Raw genomic sequence first — 24069 nt, 5'->3', positions numbered from 1 at the left:
TTGTTCAACTGGAATTTGCTTTTTCACAAATACTATTTTCGTTTTCAGCGGCATGAAAGGCGTTTTATTCGCTTTTTCTGAAGACAGAGGTTTGATTTGAGACTCCTCACAAACTACGGCCGGCTCCACTTCATTTGACGGCTCTTGGTAAATTAAATCCTTTATATCCTCCCTTTCTATCTCTTTTTTCTTCACTAGCCTTTTTTTTCTTAAAGGGGGAGGGTTTTGGTTTACCGGAGTAGATGGGATACTCTCAGGCGTATTACTAAAACTCAATTTTTGTCGCGTTGACGATCGAACACCCATTGTCCTAGGCGTACTAGACAAACTGCCAGATTTCTTATTCACCTGCTCTGATCTAGGGTATGTTAAGACGTCTTCTTTTTGGGCAGCTTTCTTGGCAGCCTCAGCACGGTTTATCTCCCACTGACGCTTCCGTTCTTCCAGTTCTTCTTCTGCTTCTGCAAGCTGTTGAGCAACATTTGTATCGGCCTCTATGAATCGAAGAGCATAACGTTCCACCGGATTTAACTAAAATAAAAACAGCATTAATGACAACATTGCACTAGATTGAACTGAAATAAAACCGATATTTGGGACAATGTTCCATAGGATTGAACTGAAATAAAAACGGTATGAGGGACAACGTTCCGATGGATCTAATCTGGAATTAAAGCAGCATTAGAGATCACATCCCACCGGAACTAACTGAAATAAAAACAGTGCTGGGGATCACGTCCCAACGGAACAAACTGAAATTAAAACAATATTAGGGAAAACGTTGCATCGGATTTAACTGAAATAAAAACAGTATCAGGGAAAACGTTGCATCGGATTTAACTGACATAAAAACAATATCAGGGACAGCGTTCCACGGATTTGACTGAAATAAAAACAGTATCAGTGAACAACACAAGCATCAGATCCATACAAATAAGAACAATTTTCATTTGTGCATCATAATAGGTGGACTCGGCAAACAGGGTCGAGGCTTAGGACACAAAGACGAGATAAAACCCCCAAGTTGAATGTAGACAAGTCTTCTTTGTCATTTTGTATATTAAATAGTCTATATTATTGTATTATGAGCCGACAAAGTTAGGAGTAAAATGATCTGTTCTAGTACTAAAATCTCAAACGTCAATAGCACGTAAGTTAGAAAGATTTTCTTGTGTACAATATATATGGAGTATACGACATTTAGACTAAATACTGTCAAAGAATAATAAACAAACACTAATTGTCACACATGAAGCAAAAACGGATAATCTACTATTTGTCATATGATAATAATTTATTTAAACCCTGTTTACATACATAAAATGCACCTAGAGGAGTACAAAAATACAGAAAAATAAAATAAAAATAGAAACGGTATACAAGAAAAAACTCCCCAAAAAACTACAGACATCTTAACTACTTAAGCAACACAATTAAGCTAAACAATTGAGTGGAAATTCGACAATATTATCTCGACGCTTATGGAGCCTATCTACAAGCTGGTCGATTTTTGAGGAAGTATCGGAAACGCCATATCTACTCGTAATGTACCGGTTGCGAGTCCAGAGCGGCAATTACAGAAGATATTTGCAAAAGCGGAAGAGTAAAGATCGAATTTTCTTTCGCTCAGATAATGTGAAAAAGCTCCACAAAGGGACGAAGAAGACATGCGGTGCCAAAAAAGCGTTGTAAAGTCTGCCCAGGGTTATTTTGTGAAACTGGCCTTTAACTCGAGCAAGCAGCCCGTACGATTTTCTAAGCTTTCCTTTCAACGCTAAGATAACAAGTGTTTTGGTATATTTTATCATTTGATCCAAAAGGGAGACCTAAATAATTACAGAGGACGATGCAGAAATAGTTTCTGGGCCAACATTGATAGTAACAGAAGGTTGTTGAGACGAACCGTAGACGAGAAGCTCAGTTTTAGAGGAGGCAACTTGAAGCCCAATGTCATTGAGACCAGAGCAAACTTTATTAACGGTATTTTCGAGAACCTGGAGGGCATCTGATAAAAGATGGATATCGTCTACGTAACAGAGGTGGCTGACATCAATATGGGGCTCAATCAGAAATGGAGGAATAATTTTAGTGACGGTTCTGATGGCATTATTGAAAAGAGCTGGATTTAGTACAGAGCCCTGTTTCACATCTTTCCGGACAGTGAAGGATTTGCTCAGCTGGCTAAATAGCCCTATCCGTATGGACGCATTACCATACCAATTCCATAAGAGACGGCAGAGACAAGAGTTTATTCCACTTCTCAATAGAGAAAAAATATCATGTAAATGGATAATGTAATCAAACTCCTTTGAAATCTCAATTGCACACAAATACAGGTTCTTTTTCAGCATTCTATAGCGGTCTAAAATACAAAAAAAAGATACGTGTGCGTTTTGCACACACAAGACTTCACGAAATCAAAACTGGTTGTCCTCATGGTCGCATTTTGTGTTTATTTCTTGGAAAATCAGCTTTTCAAAAAGCTTACCAACTGTGGAACTAATAGTAATTGGTCTGTACTATTCACAAACCTTTGGGTTTTTGCCCTTCTTTAAGACACAGGTAACAAGACCTTCGGAAAGAGAAGCTGGAAAATGTTGCTGAGAAATACAAGCCTGAAATAATAGTGACAAATACTGTATAAGAAGTGGGCTAGTGTATAGGCGGTGCTCAGTTTGTATCCCATCATATCCTGGGGCTTTACCAGGTTTCAATAGACGAATTTGGGTCTAGACAGCAGAAGGTGTAACAATGACAAAGTTCCTCTGGTGGTCAAGTTTTAACACATGGTTGAGGAGGGCATTTTTATCGGTAGCTTTAACCCGAGGAGGATTATCGGATAAAATCGACGAAAAATGTCTTTCCCATGAAGCGGCATCGATAGGGTTAGATTACGAGGAGGAACTTGACTTCAGCTTTAAAACTCTCCTCCAAAGCTCCTGCGGATTATTTTTTTATCTCACATGTTGCCGTTTGAACTTGTCTATTTTTCCAACGGCGGCGAGCTTTCCGGAACTCTTGGTCGACTTAACAATTGAAAAAATAACACCCGAGCGAGGACAATCACAGTCAACCCAAATCCAAACCAAAACTTATGACAGTACTTGGTATCTTGCAATTCATCGTCTTCTTTCCAACTATGTTCCTGTGTCCCTATTCTGACCCTTGTATATGACGTATACCACCAATGCCATGTCATAGAATCAATTTCCTCTAATTGTTAACCAGTAGGAGAGCATTTCATCCCAAAGATTGATCTGAAGACACGCTTTTATCCCTTACGACATTTAAATATAAAAAGATAGAGACCCCCCTCCATTAAAAAAACACTCTGATCTGATTTTTGTTCAGATGGCAGTTAGAAGATCAGAGAGAGGTGAGTTTGCATTGACGAACACCAAAATATATTGACTTCAGTGCACTTATGCACATTATCATTGAAATTCATAATAATGACAAAAAGAAGCAGAAATATTCTTCTGTTTAACAAAAGATTAAAAGTCAGCAATTAAACGGCGTGTCTGAAAATGGTGCGATTTCCCTCCGAAAAACCGGTCTAAAGATATGGCCTTTTTCCTAGCGACGTTTTAGACATAAAAAAGATGCCGCCCCCTCCTGTAAAAAAAATCTGGTAGGGGAAAAAGACAAAGAGCAAAGTAAAAACAAGAAAAGGAAAAATGTTTGTAGCACATCAGATTGAAATGGAAATGTGACGAAAGCACACAACATTACACCCCGATGTGACTAATTCTCTATCTCCATTTGACGGCCAAAACTTAAATTTTTTTTAAGCTCGGTGCTTTTAGGAGAACAAAACCCCTGGATCCCGTTCCCTTTTCGTGGTTCTTATTTGCATGACCCCTGGTCTCGCTATTTTTGACCAAGGCGCTTCTGCACTGAGAAGATTTTAGAAACTGTACCATAAGTCCCATATTTGGAACCAACGGTCCCAAGAAATTATGATTTACTGGTAAATACACATAATTTTTCGTACTTTTATCTTCAAGTTCTTTATAGTTTCCAATGGGGCTTCAGGTTTTAGATAGAATGAAACCTTGGCTTTTGGATATACTACTTTTGACTGCAAGTTTAGCCATTTCTCTGACCAAGGCCCAAGAATAAACAGAAATATTGGTATGTAGGCTGAAAAAAAAAAAAAAAAAAAAAAAAAAAACAAACTTGTTCTTGCTTTTCTCTTCAATTCCCTCATAATTGTTAATGAGTTTCAGGTTTCAGATAAAATGAAAGTATGATTTTTCCTATATATAGAAAATTTTGACTAGATGTTCCCAATCCCCCCCCCCTAATGGATCAGAAAATAACAAAATGTCAGGATCCAGGGATAAGTAAATTACTCTCAAAATATTCAGATAAAAAAATATTTTACACTTAACCATCACTGGTTCAGTGCTAAAATGTTCGTCTTCCATGCGGCCGCCCGGTATTCGATTCATATTTGGTGCACTCAGTACAATTATTTCAATAATTGAAATAGTTATAACTAAAAAAAAAAAAAAAAAAAAAAAAAAAAAAAAAAAAAGTGATGGCAATGAGCCCTCAAAGGAAATGAGCCAAATATGGGACCAAAAATATCTGCATTTATTATTATTATTATTTATATATATATATATATATATATATATATATATATATATATATATATATATATATTTGTCTTTATTTGACAACATTGATGCAAAATCAGACAACAAAAAGGATAGCAAATGCCATATCACAAATGTGTTTATTCCAAGATTAATAATACGCAAATGGCTGAAACTGGTCAAAATTTTTATTTCTATAGAAAGCAAGCTTTCATTCCATCTAGCTCCTGAAACCCATGGAAACCATAGAGAACTTGAAGAGACCTCTCCTGAAGGACTTTTAAAGAGAAAAAATCAGAATTCTATGAGACTGTTGGTTCCAATTATGAGACGTTTGGTACAGTTTCAAGAATCTTCACAGTGCCCAAACACACAGGTTAAAAACATTGAGACTGAGTGCACCACATTCACAACCCTGACTTTTGGAAATTAAACTAAATTAGAATTTAGTGAACAAAAATTGAACAATTGAACAAAAATTTAGAGAACAAAAATTGAACAATTGAACAAAAATTTAGAGAACAAAAATTGAGTAAAGTAAAACAAGAAAAGAAAAAATATTTGTAGCACATCAGATTGAAATGCAAATGTGAAGAAAGCACACAACATTACACCCAGACATGACTAATGGTCTATCTCCATTTGACGGCCAAAACTTAAATTTTTTAAGCTTGGTGCTTTTAGGAGAACAAAATGTCTGGAGAGAGATAGTTTAGGACAAAATGCAATATAGATCAAAAGTTAAATAAAAGTTCAAATAGGGAAAAATCCTTTTAATAGACAATGTTTCACAAACAGTGATAGAAATTCACAAAAATACCTGATATTTGGGTCACATACGCAATGACCGTCATCAGTAGTAAAACTGCTGATGACGGTCATTGCATATGTGACCGAAATATCTCGTATTTTTTGTGAATTTCTATCACTGTTTGTGAAACAATGTCTATTAAAAGGATTTTATCCCTATTTGAACTTTTATTTATCGTCATGGAAAGGCAGTGTGGTATCCGAAATTATCTAGATTAAAAGTTATATTGCAACTCATAGCGTACAACTACATTTGATAGAGAATAGATATAAGCGAATAGAGTAGAACCGTAGAAACGGATATCTTATATTTACAAGAGAATTTGACCTGTCCAAAATTGTAAAGTAGTGCTAAAGGTAAGTTACCCGTTTGTACTTAGATATACTAAACAAGAACTTTTAGTTTGATATTCTTCTATAGCTGACAAGTCGAATGATTAGGTTTTCAAGCGAAACAATTTACTTATTCCATAAATTAAATGTTTCCCACAAGTATTTTGTTTTTCCAGGGTAACTTCGAACATTCGTTTTAAGTTACCTATGTCTTTCTTTAATATGGATTTCAATGTCCTGTACTGGCCGATTGTTAAACTTTGCATTGAATGAGGTTTGCTCTGTTATTCAGACCTTTAGAAAGCCCTTGAATCTGTTGATCCCAGGAAGACACAAATCAAGCTAATCTATTCAGCTTAGTTTTTAGCACTGTAATTTCCTAATTCACTCAAACCTAATTTTATTTATTGTTTGGGTGGAAGTCATTTGAACATCAATAGAAGAGACGAAGGATTACATAGTTAGATTTAAGGATAAAATGGAAAATAAAAAGAAAAATACTATTTGCTCTCAGAATGATATAAAAGTTAATATTAGGCATTTTAATTCGGGCCCTTGGTAATTTCATTTGGGCCCTTTGTTATTTCATTTGGTGGATTTAAAATATGATGGATTTTAAAATACTTTTTTCAGGCCCGTGGCCTATGCTTTACCGCTAAAGAGGTTTATTTACCCGGCCGAGGTTTATCTACCCAATTTAAAAGGGGAAATACAGGGGGAACAATAATAAATTTAATCGTTAGGTCTAAGCCTATCAGAGGCAACACTACCGTCACCTGTAGTAAGCCTTCAAAGGGCCACAAGCCTTCAATGTATTATTATTTAATTATTTTTTCCAAAGTTGCTTTGTATAGACGGGTTGGTCGTCAAAACTTTCGATTTAATCGACAACCTATATTGCCAATTTTCTCCTAGAATGTTGAGAGTCTGCAGAGATAGCATTCCTTTTATACGTCTTCCATCAAACACTACAGGTACACTGGAATCACTTGTTGTTTTTTGTTTCAATTTAAAGCGATTGGAGGAAAATGCTCGATGATTACAAAATCGATAATCCAAAAGAAATTGCAGTAAGAGAAGACAATTCCCCAAGTTACTCCTAGAAATTCTTGTTTCAAATGGAAGAAAATTTAAAGAATGGCTTTGAAAAATGCTAATCACGCTCCCGAGTCATCCAAGACCACCCACTTCCAGTCCAGAAAATTCCACAAGAGGTCGTGGACGGCGTCAGCAAAATTTTATTGGTTGTCCTGCAAACCAGCAGATTTGAAAAGATTCGAGCTTCGAGTCAGACACGACTGACGTATCAGAACGCGAGAGCGAGTCTGAAATGGAAGTTGATGAGTCGACGAACGCTGGCTCATCTACTCTGGAAAACAGCCAAAACGGGTACAAATTACCTAACCGCCTCCGTGGATGGATGTTGATCCATCACGAAGTTCTTCATAGGTCGTATTTATAAGTCGTTTGTGGTGTTGATGCTAGATGCTCCTTCTTCTGACGTTTTGCTGACATGATATGCCGTCGGAAAAACAAGGGATAGATATTTCTATTTTCCCATGGTCATAGATTCAGCATCCACCCATCCCGACCAGGTAGATGGAGATTTTCATCCCCGTGATTCATTCACGGCGCGATAGTTTTATTTGATCATAAAAATTTTATATTCAACCGAATGCGTTGATTTTGAATTAAAATCAAGTTGGTGGACTATGATGAAAAAGTGAGAGCCATGGCCAATAAAAAAAGCCAAGACATATAGTCTGCGTGAGAACCAAAGCTGGCATCAAGCCTTGGTCTTTCACTAATTTGACTTTTCTTTGTTTTTATTTTAGAAGCAATATTGCATTTCTTTCAATGAACGATTTTTCTTTTAACTGGAATGTTGATGCCATATGACTTCAACCTCCTCCAACTCTTGTTCAAAATTGCCCGTCAAAGTTTCTAGTGTGCAAAGTTAAACAGCCCCAGAGATGTCTTTGAGCACCTTTTTAGGATTGATATAGCTTTCAACATGAAGACCGGCAGTATGGGACAGTTAACATTTAACGCAGAATGACGTGTTTGCCAAACGCAAAAAAAAAAACTTTGAGCAATACTAGTTTAAAGAAAATATCACGGAAATAACCTTGATTTGTAATGATTTTTAGTTCAGTTACCCCTTTCTAAGGTAAATTTTCTTTTTTGAACAAGTACCCCCCACCTCTTTATATTTACTCTCCGTCATTAACAACCATCAATTCTTTTTAGAAAAATCATTTTTTATTTCTAGTTGTTTGTACAGTTGTTTATGCTGTTTATTCTGCACAACCATCATGCGTTACAAACTAAAATCGTGAAATAATTATAGAAACCTAATTAAAGAATTAATTGTGAATTTTGATACAATTATTATAGTATTTTACTATATTATCTTTTAGCAAAGTACTAATAGGATTTTTAAAGATTATGGTATACTTACATAAAAAAACATTAAAATATCAATATTAACCTATCAAAATAAAATATTAGAATATTAAAATATACAAAAACATTTAAATTTTTTATGATACTGAGAAAAAATCACATGTTCGAGGTTTTCATTTTAATACTGGCAGTATGGTTTATCTGGCTATTGGTTCTCTGTGAGATTTTTGCTGAATTCTGCTTCCTCTTCGTACAGATTCACAGAAGTTCGCCAAGAAATTTTGTAGCAGCTCATCAAATAAGTATATATATATATATATATATATATATATATATATATATATATATATATATATATATATATATATATATATATATATATAAATATATCTATATATATACATATATATCCTTATGCTCGTTTTAGAAGTTACATCTTCACACCTATACACACAAAGGGCAAAAGAAGAAGTTCTCTCAAATATCCATACAAACTATAATGCCTTTATTAAAATGAAAACCTCGAACAAGTGATTTTTTCGAACAAGCTAAATATGCTTTATATTTTAATTTTTTCTATAAATTTATACTTTTAAATAACATTTATTAAAATATTGAAACTTAAGACAACCCCGAAAAATGGCAACTTCTTTATTAGAACACAATTCTTTCTGCTTAACTGCAAGACCTTGAAATCCTTTGCTAGGTTCTCATTTTCTTTTCCCCTGAATAATAATAATAATAATAAAAAAGGAAGCCTAGTAATCTGGACTTGCGTTAATACTCTAGAAAAAGATTGATCCCCCATTCACAATATTTTTCGAATACCGGTATTTTGTATGCGTAAATTTGATCCAATCAGAACTTTTCATAAAACTTTTCAGCCAATCAAAGAACTCTAATTCCATTGTAAATACTCTAATTTCCATTGTAAATGAACTCTAATTCCTTTACACCACTGCAGTCGGGTATCCTACATTTTGAATCAATCAACATTCTGCATCCCATGTTGAGGCAACTAAATGACTTTTCTGTGATACTATTTTATATCTGTATCTGTTACTGTAAATGTCCGAAATCTGGTTGATGTCGACATTCAACGGTGAATGTCCGAAATTCCCTTTTCTCTGCTTAGGTTCAATTAGCTTTGCGAGTCAGTTTTTTTGGCCTTACATAAGCTATGATGGTAAAAGTTAAAGTTAGGTTAGGTTGAATTAAATTAGGTTATAAATGTCAGAAAGGGGTCAAAAACCTAATCTAACCTAACCTGTCACTATCAAACCTTTCATAAAACTGAAAAAGTTGACTGGCAACACTGACTAAATCCAAAAGAAAAAAGAAAACCAATAGCCATAGCTACTTGAGAAGAATAAATTCCATAAATGTAAACGACGCTTAACATTTTCTGAATATATGATCTTCAAAGTTCGATAAAAGTTTTTAAAAAGGCAAACTACTTCAACTCTATCTCCGTTACCTTTCTTCAGCAGCCTCACAAAAAGAATACAAGAAGATCAACTGTATAATGCGAGAGAAAATAGTTACTAATGTTTTTTAATTGAATAATTTATAGTTATTTTATGGTTAATAATTTGTGCTAACCTGAACGATGAGGCCTTCAAGTTCCGCCTCAGCTTTACTTTTGGGTTCATCCTCGTCGACAGGTGCACTTTCATCGAATTCAGTCTGATCAGCCGCCACTTCAGCACGTAGGTTCTTAGCTGCAGTCACATCACTTTCATCTTCAGCCGCTTGGAGCGCTGATTCCCAGGCAGCGACTGCAGTTTTATCACCGGCTTCTTGAGGCTGTAAGATTTACGAATGGGGAGTATTTGCATTTAATCAAAATTGAAAACTGTAAAAGCGAACGCGTATCAATAATGAAAAGAATGACTGAATGAAAATTTCCTAATATAAAGTCTAAATGTACTTTCAATCAAGTGAGTTGGCATGTGAATCACTATTGTAAGAGAATAGATTATTCTATTCATTGAAAAGAATAGGTTCTTCAATCTCAAAAGGTTTGGACTGCAGGACAACAAGTAAAATTTTTCATATGGATTAATTCTCTTCTAACGTCTGATGACAATTAAACAAGAAAAGAAGATAAAAGAGGGAAACGATAAAAGAAGAAAATGAAGAATACTAAGTTGATAGAATAAATTCATTCGTTAGTGACTTATGCCATCAGGTCTTTCCACCGACAGAATTAAAACCAAATTATAAAAATTTTCCTGTCAGTAAGATGACACAAATACAAATACATAAAAATTATCAATACAGACAAAAATTACAACTGACTTATTAATAGATAATCAAGATCATATGAAGGAGAGGGAGACACTTGGACCAGTGATCCCCACAATACTGACATTTATTCGATTATCTGGAATATCCTTTTTTCGCATATATTGGCTTCCAAGCTGTGTTCAGCATTCAGAGCATTCTGATCCCTCCATAAAGAAAGACTTAGTAAAAGAGATATTACAGCAATACGTACTAAAGATATCAACCTGACTTGGTTAGTACGTTGAGTCGGTCTTTATTCTGGAAATACTTTATAGGTAACGCTGATAAATAAAAACAAAACTGACAAAAGAAGTACTGTAAACAGAACTGTCTCGGGAGGGGGGGACACCCAGCTTGACCACCCTCCCTCCGAATCACAAATTTTGTCTCGTACACAAGTAACAAAAAAAACACATAAACAAATTTGTGTTGTGTTTTGCAACGTTTTGCGTTGTTACCCTTCCTCCCGAACAAAATCCTGGATATGGTCCTTACTGTGAAGCTATAGAAGTCATCTGACCTATTATTCATTCGGCCTATTGCATAATATGACCTCTAAAAAACAGTTCCAAGGAAAATTAATTTATAGTCACAAAAATTTCAAGTACTAGTTCTATTTGAAAGACTCCTAATCACCAATTTTTATTAAATTTTATTCTTTCGGATCTTTTTTTTGTCTGTATTTGGTTTTAGATTTTTAGTTTAAAATTCGGAGCCAAAGCTCAGTCCAAATAATCTATATTCAGGTTTAATCGAAATTATGGGAGATCAGTAATTAGTTTATCCTCCCCCCTCCCCCCAGCTCCCGTTTTATATTAACCCGAGAGCTCGCGGAGTGATAAAATTCGGAAGAAAAATGCACATTTTGAGGGATCATTTTGTTAAGAGCTGAATTGCAGCGGAATATTTGAAGAAATCAGGAAACCGTTTCATTCCGGATAAGATCCCAATCCTTTGAAAAACCATGATTACCATTGCCCCATCACTAACGAGTATTTAACTATTTTTTGCTTCTTCAAACTGGTGAATTGCTTACAGCTGACCAGATGGTATTTACCTTCTTATTTTCCTTATAGCAACTTAACGTTTAGTTGTATAATATCATACATAATAGCATATATTCTATATAGTCGCTTGTTGCTTACTTGTAGCTAAATACGTGAATACAAAACCGCGAGCATCAGCGTAAATTACAAGTTAGTAGTGGAAAAGGCCTATTAGCACCTTTGTTATAGCGAAAGGCCCTAATATTGTTAAGAATAAAAAAAAATTGCAGAAAAAATAATTATGACAAATTAAAAAATCAATCGTCACCATAATCTGTTGTGTCGCAGGGCAAGAGCTAAAATAGGTTGGTTGTTTTCAATTGTGAGTCCTGACTGATAACATATTATCCTGCTCTTTTTATACAATTACAACTTTAATTTATAGTTCTTTCCATTTTCATATTCCATTTTTAATTTAAAAAAAGTTATTAAATTTAATCATTTTTAATTTAATTTATCCCAAATTCATTAAATCAGTATTAAATCAAATACTGGCAATCATGTAATCTACTTAAAATCATTCAATTAAAATCAGAATCATTTAATTGAAAAAATTAATCAAATCCTGGCATTAAATTTCAAGCCTTGATTTTGCATTCAAGGTAGCATCTCACGAGCCAGTAAAAAAACTAATTAAAATAATAGCAAAAAATATCAAGGTAATTGTGTCATGTCAGATTGAAATGGAAAACGAGCAAAATGCACAGACCACTACACCCAGACGTGATCTATTTTCTATCTCCATTTGACGGCCAAGGCTTAAAATTATTTTCAGCCTGGTGCTTTTGGGAGAATAGTTTTTGTTAAATGTGTCCTACTTATAGCAATATCTCACAAAAACAATGTTTTACATGCTATAAAATCAGCTCAATACAGCTGATTTTCACAAGCCAGAACATACTCGGAATAGTATTTGAAATAGGAAGGACAGTGGAAATAATATTCTGATTGGTTAGGCGGAAACTTACAAAACCGTATTGAACTTCAAAATAAAAGGTAAAAATCGAGAATCCCGATTTTCAAGGTTTGCCCCAGTAGGGACAGCATAGTAAAGAGCGAACCATGGCCCATAGTATCAAAAATGTAAAAACGCGCAAAAAGAATGTTTAGCGAGAAAAATGAATCCCATTTGTAGCTGATCCAGGTATGGTAATAAATCCAGGTACGATAAAAGAAGAAAATGAAGAATACTATGAAAATGAAGAATGCTTTTGGGAGAATAGTTTTTGTTAAATGTGTCCTACTTATAGCAATATCTCACAAAAACAATGTTTTACATGCTATAAAATCAGCTCAATACAGCTGATTTTCACAAGCCAGAACATACTCGGAATAGTATTTGAAATAGGGAGGACAGTGGAAATAATATTCTGATTGGTTAGGCGGAAACTTACAAAACCGTATTGAACTTCAAAATAAAAGGTAAAAATCGAGAATCCCGATTTTCAAGGTTTGCCCATGTAGGGACAGCATAGTAAAGAGCGAACCATGGCCCATAGTATCAAAAATTTAAAAACGCGCAAAAAGAATGTTTAGCGAGAAAAATGAATCCCATTTGTAGCTGATCCAGGTATGGTAATAAATAATTTGATCAATTTTAATAGTAAATGTTATTGCGAAAACGAAAATGCCTTACTCCCTCATAATTCTCCCCAAAGTTTGAGAAAATCTCAGTTTCAAGTATCAATAGACCGAAGAAGGGCCCAGAGTATTTTTTTATTATTATTATTTTTTTTGTCTAACGTCATTCTTACTTTAAACTTTTTAAATTCAATTGGTAGACACTCAGGACTGGTTTTTTCCCTTGTTCCATTTCGCCTCCTTCTAATTTCACCTCCCCTCCTTCCTCATTCTTAATACAACTTGAATGATGATTCTTTTTTTCATAATAGACAAAAAAGGAATTTGGATTCCATACCGGTTGACCAGTGACATCTTTTGTGGACACAGATGAAACATGTCTCTGACTTTGAAGCCTTTTTGCAGCGTCTGCTTCTGAAACATCTACTTCAAACAGATCTCGGATAGTTTGCTAAAAGAAAAAAGAAAGTGAGAAATGCATAAGGATTCTCTTTAATGCCTATCCTATTGTCATCATATTGAAGTATGATTGTTAATAAAAAGTACAAAATTCCTAAAATAGATTAGAATCCAGGACATTTAGCCTATAATGTTAATATCATATCTAGTTGATAATGTTACATTTGTGGAAGCAACCAGTTTACTAACCTTGAATACAACACGTAGGAAACATAGAAAACCTAGTATTTAGGACATACTGCTGCCTGATTTCCTTGGGTTCATTCTTTACTATTTACGACATAAAAAAAAAAAAAAGATAAACATAAAAACCTCCACTCCATGTGAGATAAGAAAAGGAGGAAACCCCCCATTGAAATTGATGACAAGGACTAAAGAGATGCAGCAAGGAGGGAGGAGGGAAAGGAGCACAGCTGTCCCTGGGCACAACATCTATTGGCACCATTTAGATGCACACGTATTTTGTCTGTTTTTTGCTTTAATCGTCGAAACAGGAGGGTAAGGAGGGTTAAGAAGGGACAGAAGAACTGGCGATGCTTTCGGCACTGAAAATCCACCTAAGCCTCTGGAAGGACTTCCTTTTCAGAATAATTTTAAACAATGATAGAATCTAAAATGCACTACTTGCTATTTTTGCCACATCTCCCCTGATAGCCTTCTTTACTTTTTCACTTTTACTAGGGAAATCCTCCAGCTCCGAAGAGCAAATAGCTTCTATTTTCATAATAGATGGATCAATAGATCTATGACGTCCAATGCCTTTTCTATTGATAAGACACTTATGGTCTAGACTCAGACCAATAGTCCAAACCCATCTCCAAATCTGTAATTAACACGTATTCTAACAGGACTTATATAGGGATTGGGCTATGATACGGATGATATCGGATTACAATCCGATAGGGATTGTAATGTGCCGTATTCTTTACCCTTTTTTTATAGAAAGTAAAACCATTAATGTATGGGTATTTATGACGTCATTCTAGTGGAAAATATTTTTACAAAATTAATGAAGGCCCTAAACGAATTATCCCTAGGTCATGACCTATTTAGATCGTTTTTTTTCACAAAGGAGAACTAACGATTATCTTATTAAACGAATAATTATCACCGAACGAAGCTCAGACTCCAGATATACAAAATATTATTATAACTGTTCTGTCGTAAAGCATAGCTTTTAATGCGAAACAATTAATAATATGAGACTTACTTCGCAGCTATCAAATGGGAATGTCTTTTTCTTAAAGCTTGCAATTAACTGATTTGTTAACAAATTAGGTTTTGAAACTCTTCTTACTTATAATCGAGGCTTTAAACCTTCAGGGGTGTCTAATTTCAGTCACCAGACCATTTACAAAACATTAAGCTCGAGGCTGGTAGGGAGAAACAAGGGGGAACTCCTTTTGTTTTAAACAAATTCAACAGAACGGTTTTTAACATCCATTTGTCAACAACCCGACGTGGAGCAATACAAAAATAAATAGAGACAATGAAAAAATATAGGCCAGTTGGAATTCAGTAATAAAAGTGATATGTCTGTAGAGATAAACATAATAGAATAGGACAGCATATTTTGCCTTTCTAAAAACATTTTTTCGTAGGTAAGTCATTTAGCTAATAGCAAGTGTTTAAACTTGAATAATTTTAATAGTATATTAATGTATAGCTTAGATTTATGGCAGTGTTTCTCTTTCGCTACAGAAATCGGGAAATTTACAAATTGTGGAGCCCCATGATTATATATCATTTTTGCTCCCTTTTCTGTTGATTTTTCACACACGTTCCTTATTTTCAAACTTGGCACCCGTTAGGTGATAAAGGGAACACTTGTACCGAACGTTTTATCATTAAAAATAAAGTTCCCTGGTAATCTTAAAAAATTTCTGAGACGTGTATGATTTATAAGCTTCCACTTAACCAATTTCAAGACTCGGAATTTGTGTATAGTGTCCTCGGTACTCTAACCATCATTTGTCATATTCAAAAGCCCATTCATGTCCAAAACATAGGAAGTAAAGAAGTTACGAACCTAGATAAAATATACAAATAAAAAACTAAAAACAGAAGTGAATAAGCGTACTTCCACAAAGGGTGGAAAATATAGACCACTCCTCCCTAGATAGATCCTTTTATATCCCTCAGTATAAAAAATGCCCCAAAACTAATTTTCGCCGCTTCAATTCCCCCCTAAGCCCCACCTTAAAACAAAAATTTTCTTCTTCCCCAAAAGTTTGACATCAGCCTGTTGGTGGGATTCCTTTTAAAATAAAACAAATAAGCAACAACATGAAACTGAAAAAAGTATACTTGTATCATAGGTCCGATTACCTACAATCCACATGGAACAGTAGGTTAGTACAGCTTGATATTTATATTGCATATTTTTGTCTTTAGCCAGATACAAGATAATACTGGCAAAAAAAGATTATGTGTTATCAACCGTGTATCTTATATTCAGAGGGGGTGAGGGGAGCAAATACAAATCTTTCTAAAAGTCGTGACCCAATCCGAGGAAGCAACAATAATATGGTCTATGGCCAATCGCCTTCAAATAGCTCACAGAACTAATAGACTATCTGAATTATCCTTATTGCATGCCTTTCTGCCTTAGTTCTGCTCTAGGGTGACAGACTATCATTAAGAAATGAAAAAAAAAAACCATTTTTATATAACTCTGAAAAGCTTTGTCAGCTTTGCCTCTCAGAGACTATCTGTCATGGCTTTACTCTAATTAGACTCTAAAGTCTTTGATCGCTTTGACCAAGTTTTTCACTTTTCCGCTAGGTTCAGAAGTGTTTAGTTTTGAACACACAGATAAAAAATAAATATACATGGATAGAATTATTGTTTGTTTAAGAAAATAAGCCGTTTTATTTTTAAAATAAAATTACAAAACCCAAAAATTCAACCAGCTTAATGGTTCCGAGTAAAAAAAAATCAGACAGAAAACAAGATTTAAGAGGTTCGCAATTTCACGTTTTTTTTCAAATTTCGCGATTTTTTCTCACATTAAAAGCAATATTATTTTAAACTGAAGATTAAATTAAACAATTCCCAAAGGGAAAAAAGGGGACAAAAACTATATATACCAAATTAGCTACTATTCAGACAAAAGTATTCGCCTCCTTAATCTTAAGGAGGTCCTAGACGGTCAATCATTTTGATCAAAAGTTTCCGTCAATTCATCGACGTGTTTTTGAACCTTCTTCAATCGACCCTTCAATCAGCCCTTCAATCTCGACCAAAGCTAATCTAACACACTGCTTTTGATCAAAATGATTGAGTCATTCAAACTTTCTATCAATCACCGTCAACGCTTGACTCAAGTGTCAAATAGGCTCCTAGATGGTAAATCATGCTTGAGTCAATCGATTGACGGAAGCTTACATCCACAGAAAAAACCCCCCTCCCCATGGAAATATCCTCTAGACAAATCAGTTTCGATGACAGTTTATCCCGGACAATTATCCTTAATATCTCCACGCGTAAAATTGAGTCGGCGAAGAGAAAGCCAGACATAAAAAAAAGAATTTCGTATAGGAATTCTGGCAAATTCCCGCAGTGAAAAATTTCCCCTGTAAAGTTCACCTCTGGAAACTTCCCTCCCCATGGAAAATCCCCCAAGCAGAAGAAAATATGACAGTCCCACACTAACATAAGCTACAACTCAGCTTACAAAAAGTCGTGCATTTTGTATTGTCATTTTGATTTTCAATTTCTACTTTGATTAGATATCTTTTTGTTATGATATCATGAAATAAAATTTTCATTTTTTCATTTCATTTTGATTATTCAGTGTATCAAACAACTAATTAATCAACGTAAAACAGTAACTTAATAATCAGTATTAATTTTCGAGGAGAGGGTGGCACAAATTTGACAAAAACGAGTTTTGTGATAATCTCGGGTTTACCAAAAATCGTGAAGGGGGGGGGGGGGGGATTGTCATCTATCCAAATTTTCCACTAGAAATACCAAAAAAAACCTCGTTTTTATTAAAATACCCCCCCCCCCCCCACAAAAAGATGGTATTTTTCAAAATCTAGACAGGGAAGAGGTAAAATAAGAAACCTAGAATATGGATTTCAAGTCAGCCTTATCTACTAGAAACTGTTTGGGAATTAAGTTTTAGTACATTCAGACACACGGGTAAATCACCATATACAGAGATCCCTGGCCCACAAAACCGATACTGTTTACATTTTCTAAAAAAAAAAAAAAAAAAAAAAAAAAAAAAAAAAAAAAATTCAAACCCAAATTTTGTATTAATAACCTAAATAGTTTTTTTTTCTTAAAGATAAATTATCAACAAACAAATGACAAAAGAGTAAAAAGAGTATAGTAGGAAGGTTGTAAGCCAACCAAGTGCACTGAATCCGATGTCTTGAGTGTTGCATCTGCCTGTCTCTACGACAAAGACCCTTCCACCCCAAAATCAATGTTTTTGTGGTACGAACCAGGGGGTATGGGTAACACTCCACCAAGAATGGAAACTGGTACTAGTGTCAACAAAGATACACAACACCATCCAGAGGCGTCCTGAGGCTCATTTTATTGTGTGGGGGGGGGATCTTCATAAATTTTTACCTGATTTATGCCCAATTTTCTGCAGAAATTAATAATTTTGCCAAATTTCAGCTTATTTTGCAAAATTTTCACCTTTGGCGAAAATTTTACCGAACGCAAAAAGTTGAGGGGGGCCCCCCCCCTCGGGACGTCCCTGACACCATCAAGCGTTTGGAATTTCATGGCATTTCCCGAATGTCATAATAAGGCAAAATTAGTGTATCGCAAAACATTATAAAAAAAAAACACAAAAAATTGAGGAAAATGTGAAAACACCAAACACTAGATTGTGTTCAGTGATTTTTCCGAAACTCGCGACAATTGCAACATTATAAGCTGCCCATACACTTTGGTAAAACGCTAGGTCGTTTTCCCAGTGTGTCTGAATATACCCTTATTTTCAAAATAAAAACACAAAATAATTATCAAGTGTAAAATACTTTTTGAAAGTAGGCCGTTGTGAAGTTACCCCCTTCAATGGCCAGATCGCCAAGTAGCCGTTTTTGATTGGCTTTCTTCAGGATATTCTCTTCTATCGTCTTCTCTGATATTAAGCGATATATGTGCACATCTCTTGTCTGACCAATCCGATGGCATCTATCTTGAGCCTAGACAAAAAAAAAAATGTTAATTAGAGGTTCAAACCATTAACAAAGTATAAATGGAAACAGTGTCCTCTGAGAAAACATTTTCTAGGTTGCTGCATTTCGTTTTTTTTTTATTTAAAGCCAATTGCTAGTAAAATTGTTAATTTACGCTTAGTCATGACATTTGCTGAAATACTTCTTAGACCCAATAGAATCCTGAACCTGAGAATCAGAATTGAATATACATTTACATATCAGATTCAAATCTCAGAATCAAAATGAACAGAATCATAATGTGCATTTTCACGTCTTTCAACTACTTATGGTCTACATACTAGCCAAACTTTTTGTAAACATTTTATAGCAGCATCTTAAATCCAAAAGAATCTATTTATGCTAAAAAAAATAATAATAAAAAGCTAAAATATAGTTAAACATGTTAAAAATAAAACAAGTTGAATCCTAACCCTTTTAAGAGCATTAAATTCAAACTTAAGTTTTCAAAAACTCAAATAAAGATTCTTTTCAACTTTCATAACTCTGTTGGGTTACGAAATTACGATTCTACAATAACGGAACTACAATAACGTAACTTACGTAACTACAATTCTATCAATTAATTAATCAAATATTTTTGTCGGTTTTGCTGAGTTAGTCCATGAAAATGAGTAAGCATAATTTAATAGTTACACATGAACACGCTTTCCATCCGTAAAAATTCAAACATTAACAATCTGTTGCTTCCAAAATGCAATTACACATTCAAAGAGAAGCTATACCTTCTTAAGCTGCTTGATACCATGTTTTTTTGCTCATTCTATGCTAACTTTTGCATAGTATTGCATCCAGATTAACGTAGCTTCTTCACAAAGGTCTTTGCGTCGGGTAAAAAAAAAATTGAGCCTGTCCAGAAGTTGAACCCAGGTTACTACTTTTAACCCGCACTTTCTTTTTTAAAATTTTGCGCCCGTTACTATCAAACTTTTATATATTTAACATTTTATCTTTCTGAGAATGATTTATCAGCAAAATTCATGATTCACTAACGAAACTGTTTATGTGAACTGAATACTGGTAATTAAGCTGTAGAGTTAAATACGATTTTTTTATTTATTTCTGTAAGCGGGCACAAATAAATATATATATTTCGTAATATATTTATACATAATATATATTTATCTTGATCTTACATTTATCTTTATAAATAAATACATTTATAATTTCAATTCATGAAACAAAACTTTGAGCAGCTTGAACGAAATTTCACAAACACAAAATACATTTTGGCAAATTAAAAACAACGAAGTTGTTAAGATAGCCGAATAATTGGTCTCCTTCGACGCCACAGCAAAAATACCGCCATTTTAACCCTATTCACTAATTAATATAACAGTACCAGAGCTGTCAAAATTCTCATAATTGCAAATTATAAAGCAGTTTCAAGTAATAACACAAGATATAGAACAAGCAACATCCGTTTCCATCCCAACAACACTTACAACAACATTTACACTTCAACAACTCTGTTGTACCTAAGCAAAGAGTGGTGCAAGTCTGGAACCAGAGACAGAATTTATTACAGAAAATTAATAGTTTACAAATCAACCTGTGGAATATCTCTAACTAAATTAGAATAAACAAAAAAAGGTATACTTGTATCATAGGTCCGATTACCCACAATCCATATGGAAATGCAGGTTAGCACAGCTTGATATTTATATTGCACATTTTTGTCTTTAGCCAGATAACAAGATAGTTCTTGCAAAAAAAGATTTTGTGCTTTCAACTTCGTAATCTTATATTCAGAGGAGTTGAGGGAAGAAATTAAAAGAAGCAAAAACTACTTAAAACGATTTTGTCAAACACTACATTTTATTTTAATAGCAACTTTTTTGACTAATACTAAGCTCGCAGACAAGAATTAGGTTTTCATAACTTTTGAATACGAATTAATTTTTCAATTAACCATTAAATATCTCTGGATGTTTTAGGGCCCCACTAGCAGCGACAAAAAAAAAAAAAAAAGAAAAGGAAGGAACACAGCAGTGCTTCCCTATGTGTAAGTGATATTGCTATGTCGCTGCTGATGAGATTCAGTAGTGCAGTTTTCATTCGGATCCACACCGTTTTAAGGAGGTTCCAGGTCCTGTTCCTCACTCGGTCACTATTCCTGAAGTAGCTTTAAATGGCGACCCTTACTAATATGAGTTTTTCGTTTTTCTTTCAAAACGCGTTTCCAAATTTTCGGTTACTATGGGCTACAGCTCATTCTCTAGTAGGTTGCGTTTGACACCACAACCATGACTAGCGTTTGCAGCAAAACCAAATTGAACTACTGTTATGTTTTTAACAAAAAACAAAATAAACAGAATATTATCTGATTTTAAAAAAGAAGGCCTTTGGCAAACCCGTGATTCTTCGTCCTCTCATCTATTTAAGTTCCTTTAAATATTTGGTTAGTGTGTTAGTATTCCAACCCATTACAAACACTTTACATTACATAGGCCTTTCAACAACCGTGTTTAACGCTAAAGTGTATTACCTTAATAATGTTAGTTATTAATTAATAACATTAATAATTAATATTACCTGGGCATCCATTGTAGGATTCCAATCCGAATCGTAGAAGACTACTGTGTCAGCTCCAGTTAAATTCACACCAATTCCACCGCTTCTTGTTGATAAAATGAAGCAAAAAATCCGCTTGTCCGAATTGAATCTTTCCATTAATGCCTAATATTCAAAACATCAAATTGATTATTTTGACACTTTTTAATTTGGGAAAAAGAGAAGACTAATGAGTGATCAGTGGGTTATTTTTTCATCTTTGCCAAAAAACTAGGAGAACAAATTAGAAAGCATCATTTCAAAAGCAGTAGAAGAGAAAGAAACATTTAAAATCAAGTTACATGCATTTATAACTTCCATTATACTTGAAAAAATTTAAAAATCATTAATTCTAATACAGTAAAGGGGGATGAATATCGGACAGCGAAGACGAGTAAGAAAGGGAGAGAAAGAAACAGAGAGTGAGAGAGAATGGCGGAGGGACTGAGAGAGAATGGCGGAGGGAGAGAGAGAGAGAGAGAGAGAGAGAGAGAGAGAGAGAGAGAGAGAGAGAGAGAGAGAGAGAGAGAGAGAGAGAGAGAGAGAGAGAGAGAGAGAGAGAGAGATAGGAGTTAGGTGGCAGTTTACCCGTAAGCTAAATTTATTATAGTGATTTATTTTTAGTTGATTTTATTTGCTTAATGTTAATTGTTTTTTTTTTTAATCTGAATTTCCAGATTTCTTTATTCTCTTTGAACTACGCTTCTGGCATCTTACGCCCTCTGGTAGCAAACATGGTAATTACAACAGTAATTTTAAAAATGGCTTTATCTTGGCGATCAATACTCTCAAGAGTTAAATTTTGATAGATTCCCAAAAATAGCTGAATTATTTTCTTTGAAAAAGTTAATCCAAAGGCAACTCTTTATCCTAGCCAACTATGTAATTATCTGCTAAGTTCTTTCCCATTTATTAAGAATCTGAAATAGGCAAATTCCAAACTTTGTTAGTTAATTATTTGGTAGCCTGAACAGCTGCTGTTATTTCTTTCTTTTTAATTGAAAATTCCTTATCAGTAATCGTTGAATTCTTATTTCGCGAATTGATAAAATTGTCACTGTATTTTATTCTGAACACAGAGATATCGGAAAGTTGCCCACAATAAATATCTTAAGCGACATTCAGATGCGTTCTTGTTATATTTATGCGTTCTCTCCTGGATAGACATGTGTCTGTCCAGGATGCCTGGACAGATTTGTGTCTGTCCAGACATTCTGATGCGCAATAGATTTTCCTAGTTTCTCAAGATGGGGGACTGTAATTCTCCTATGAGGGGTTTTTGGCTTTTAAAAGTCCAATAATGAAGTTTTCATTTCGATCCAATACCATTTTCGAGGTATTTAAAGGATATTTTTTCAAAATTCCCACTTTATTTCGAAACGAACTTAGTCATAAGACTAGTCAAAATAAGTTACCATTTCTGAAATCAGGTTCAAATGGTGTTTCTTACGCACTAGACTTTTTTTCAAAAGGCGTTATTAAGATTTTGGTTACTACGGGCTTTACTTCGTTCTTTACTAGGTTGCAGCGCATGCCGTAACCATGACCAATATCCAGGCAATTCAAGGAAAATTTGATGCTTAGCTGCAACAAACTGCAGCTAAGCATCGAGTTACAGAGTCTAGAACTGTGTCTAAGAGTTCAAAGTCTACTAATAATGAAGCATCTTTTGCACTATACTTATCATCTATGCTTAAGAGGAGTTCACATGCATTTCTAGCTGAACTTCCATGCTTAAGTAAGTGCAAGGCTAGACATACATGTCTAGGTATGAAAGTCTTGCCGGGCTTCCTAAGCCCAAGCAGCGATGAATCCCTCTGTGCCACTACAAGACACGACAAAAAAATAATTAGTATAGTGATATTTCGTATATGAATAGGATACAAACCTGTCTTTGATCAATTTTGGTAGAGCCATCTAGTCTGAGGTAAGTATGCCCATGGAATGTTAAAAAACTTTCAAGGACGTCCAACATTCGCGTCATTTGTGTAAATATTAAGACTCGATGTTTGCCCACTTTCAAATCACGCAATAACCGATCCAACACTTGCAGTTTACCTGAAAAATGATATCAGTCTGTAGGCAAGATACTCAGACAATTAACATTTGTTTTGAAAATCTAAAAAAAGCGGGGCGGGGTTGCCGGTACTGAAGTTTTTGAGAGACGGTAATAAAAACCATACCAGGAGTTCCACTATGTTCAAAATCCCTCTTCCAAAATGCAAAGTTCCATAAAAAAAACAACAATGAAATATTATACCTAAGAAATATTTTCCGTAATTGAGTCTGTCACCCCCCCCCTCCAAATAATACATATCTATATGTAGTTAGGCGAAAAACAATAACAGGAATGAGAAGAGACAATTATATTGTTTCTCCTAGACCTACACTTTTATGAGCCACTGGCGATCCAAACGACCAGCTCCCCACTCCCCAGTTCTCTACTCTTGGTACATCACATGTCGGCTTGACAAGATGAGACAAGCAGGGTCAACACCCGACCTACATTCTATCTGGTATATTTCACATACATTTAGGAAGAAATAAAAAATTAGCCTCTATAATATAAGATTTTATTTGATACAAATTACTTTAAAATTTTAGAAAAATAGGTACGCTAATTCTTTTCTCCATAACTATTCCGGGATCCAGATAAAGGCTGTCAGAAATGGCTCCTTGCATACCAATCCACGTAAGCAGTTTTAATAAAATATTTTGAAATTTTAATTTTATTATAAATTATTTAAATATATAAGACCTAAAAAGTAATATTCCCCATAA

General features: G+C 34.5%; 1 protein-coding gene across 3 annotated transcripts in view; it reads right to left on the bottom strand.

Moving 5' to 3' along the window:
* The window catches only part of dom (domino helicase), a 107934-nt gene that overhangs the window by 31974 nt on the left and 51891 nt on the right, over positions 1-24069 (bottom strand). For all 3 annotated transcript variants that reach the window (XM_089086501.1, XM_089086500.1, XM_089086502.1), the window contains 6 exons: positions 23177-23346; positions 21271-21414; positions 18535-18702; positions 13407-13520; positions 9756-9959; positions 349-531 (listed from right to left, as the gene is read on the bottom strand). In XM_089086501.1, the coding sequence (XP_088942627.1) occupies positions 349-531; positions 9756-9959; positions 13407-13520; positions 18535-18702; positions 21271-21414; positions 23177-23346 (983 nt within the window). The remainder of the gene's footprint in view (positions 1-348; positions 532-9755; positions 9960-13406; positions 13521-18534; positions 18703-21270; positions 21415-23176; positions 23347-24069) is intronic.

This window comes from Artemia sp. Qi Xiang Cuo, chromosome 3 (assembly GCF_049724085.1).
Source record: "Artemia sp. Qi Xiang Cuo chromosome 3, ASM4972408v1, whole genome shotgun sequence".
Classification (NCBI taxonomy): Eukaryota; Metazoa; Arthropoda; class Branchiopoda; order Anostraca; family Artemiidae; genus Artemia; species Artemia sp. Qi Xiang Cuo.
Note: the sequence above shows the minus strand (reverse complement) of the source record. Positions and strands in the feature narration are given on the sequence as shown.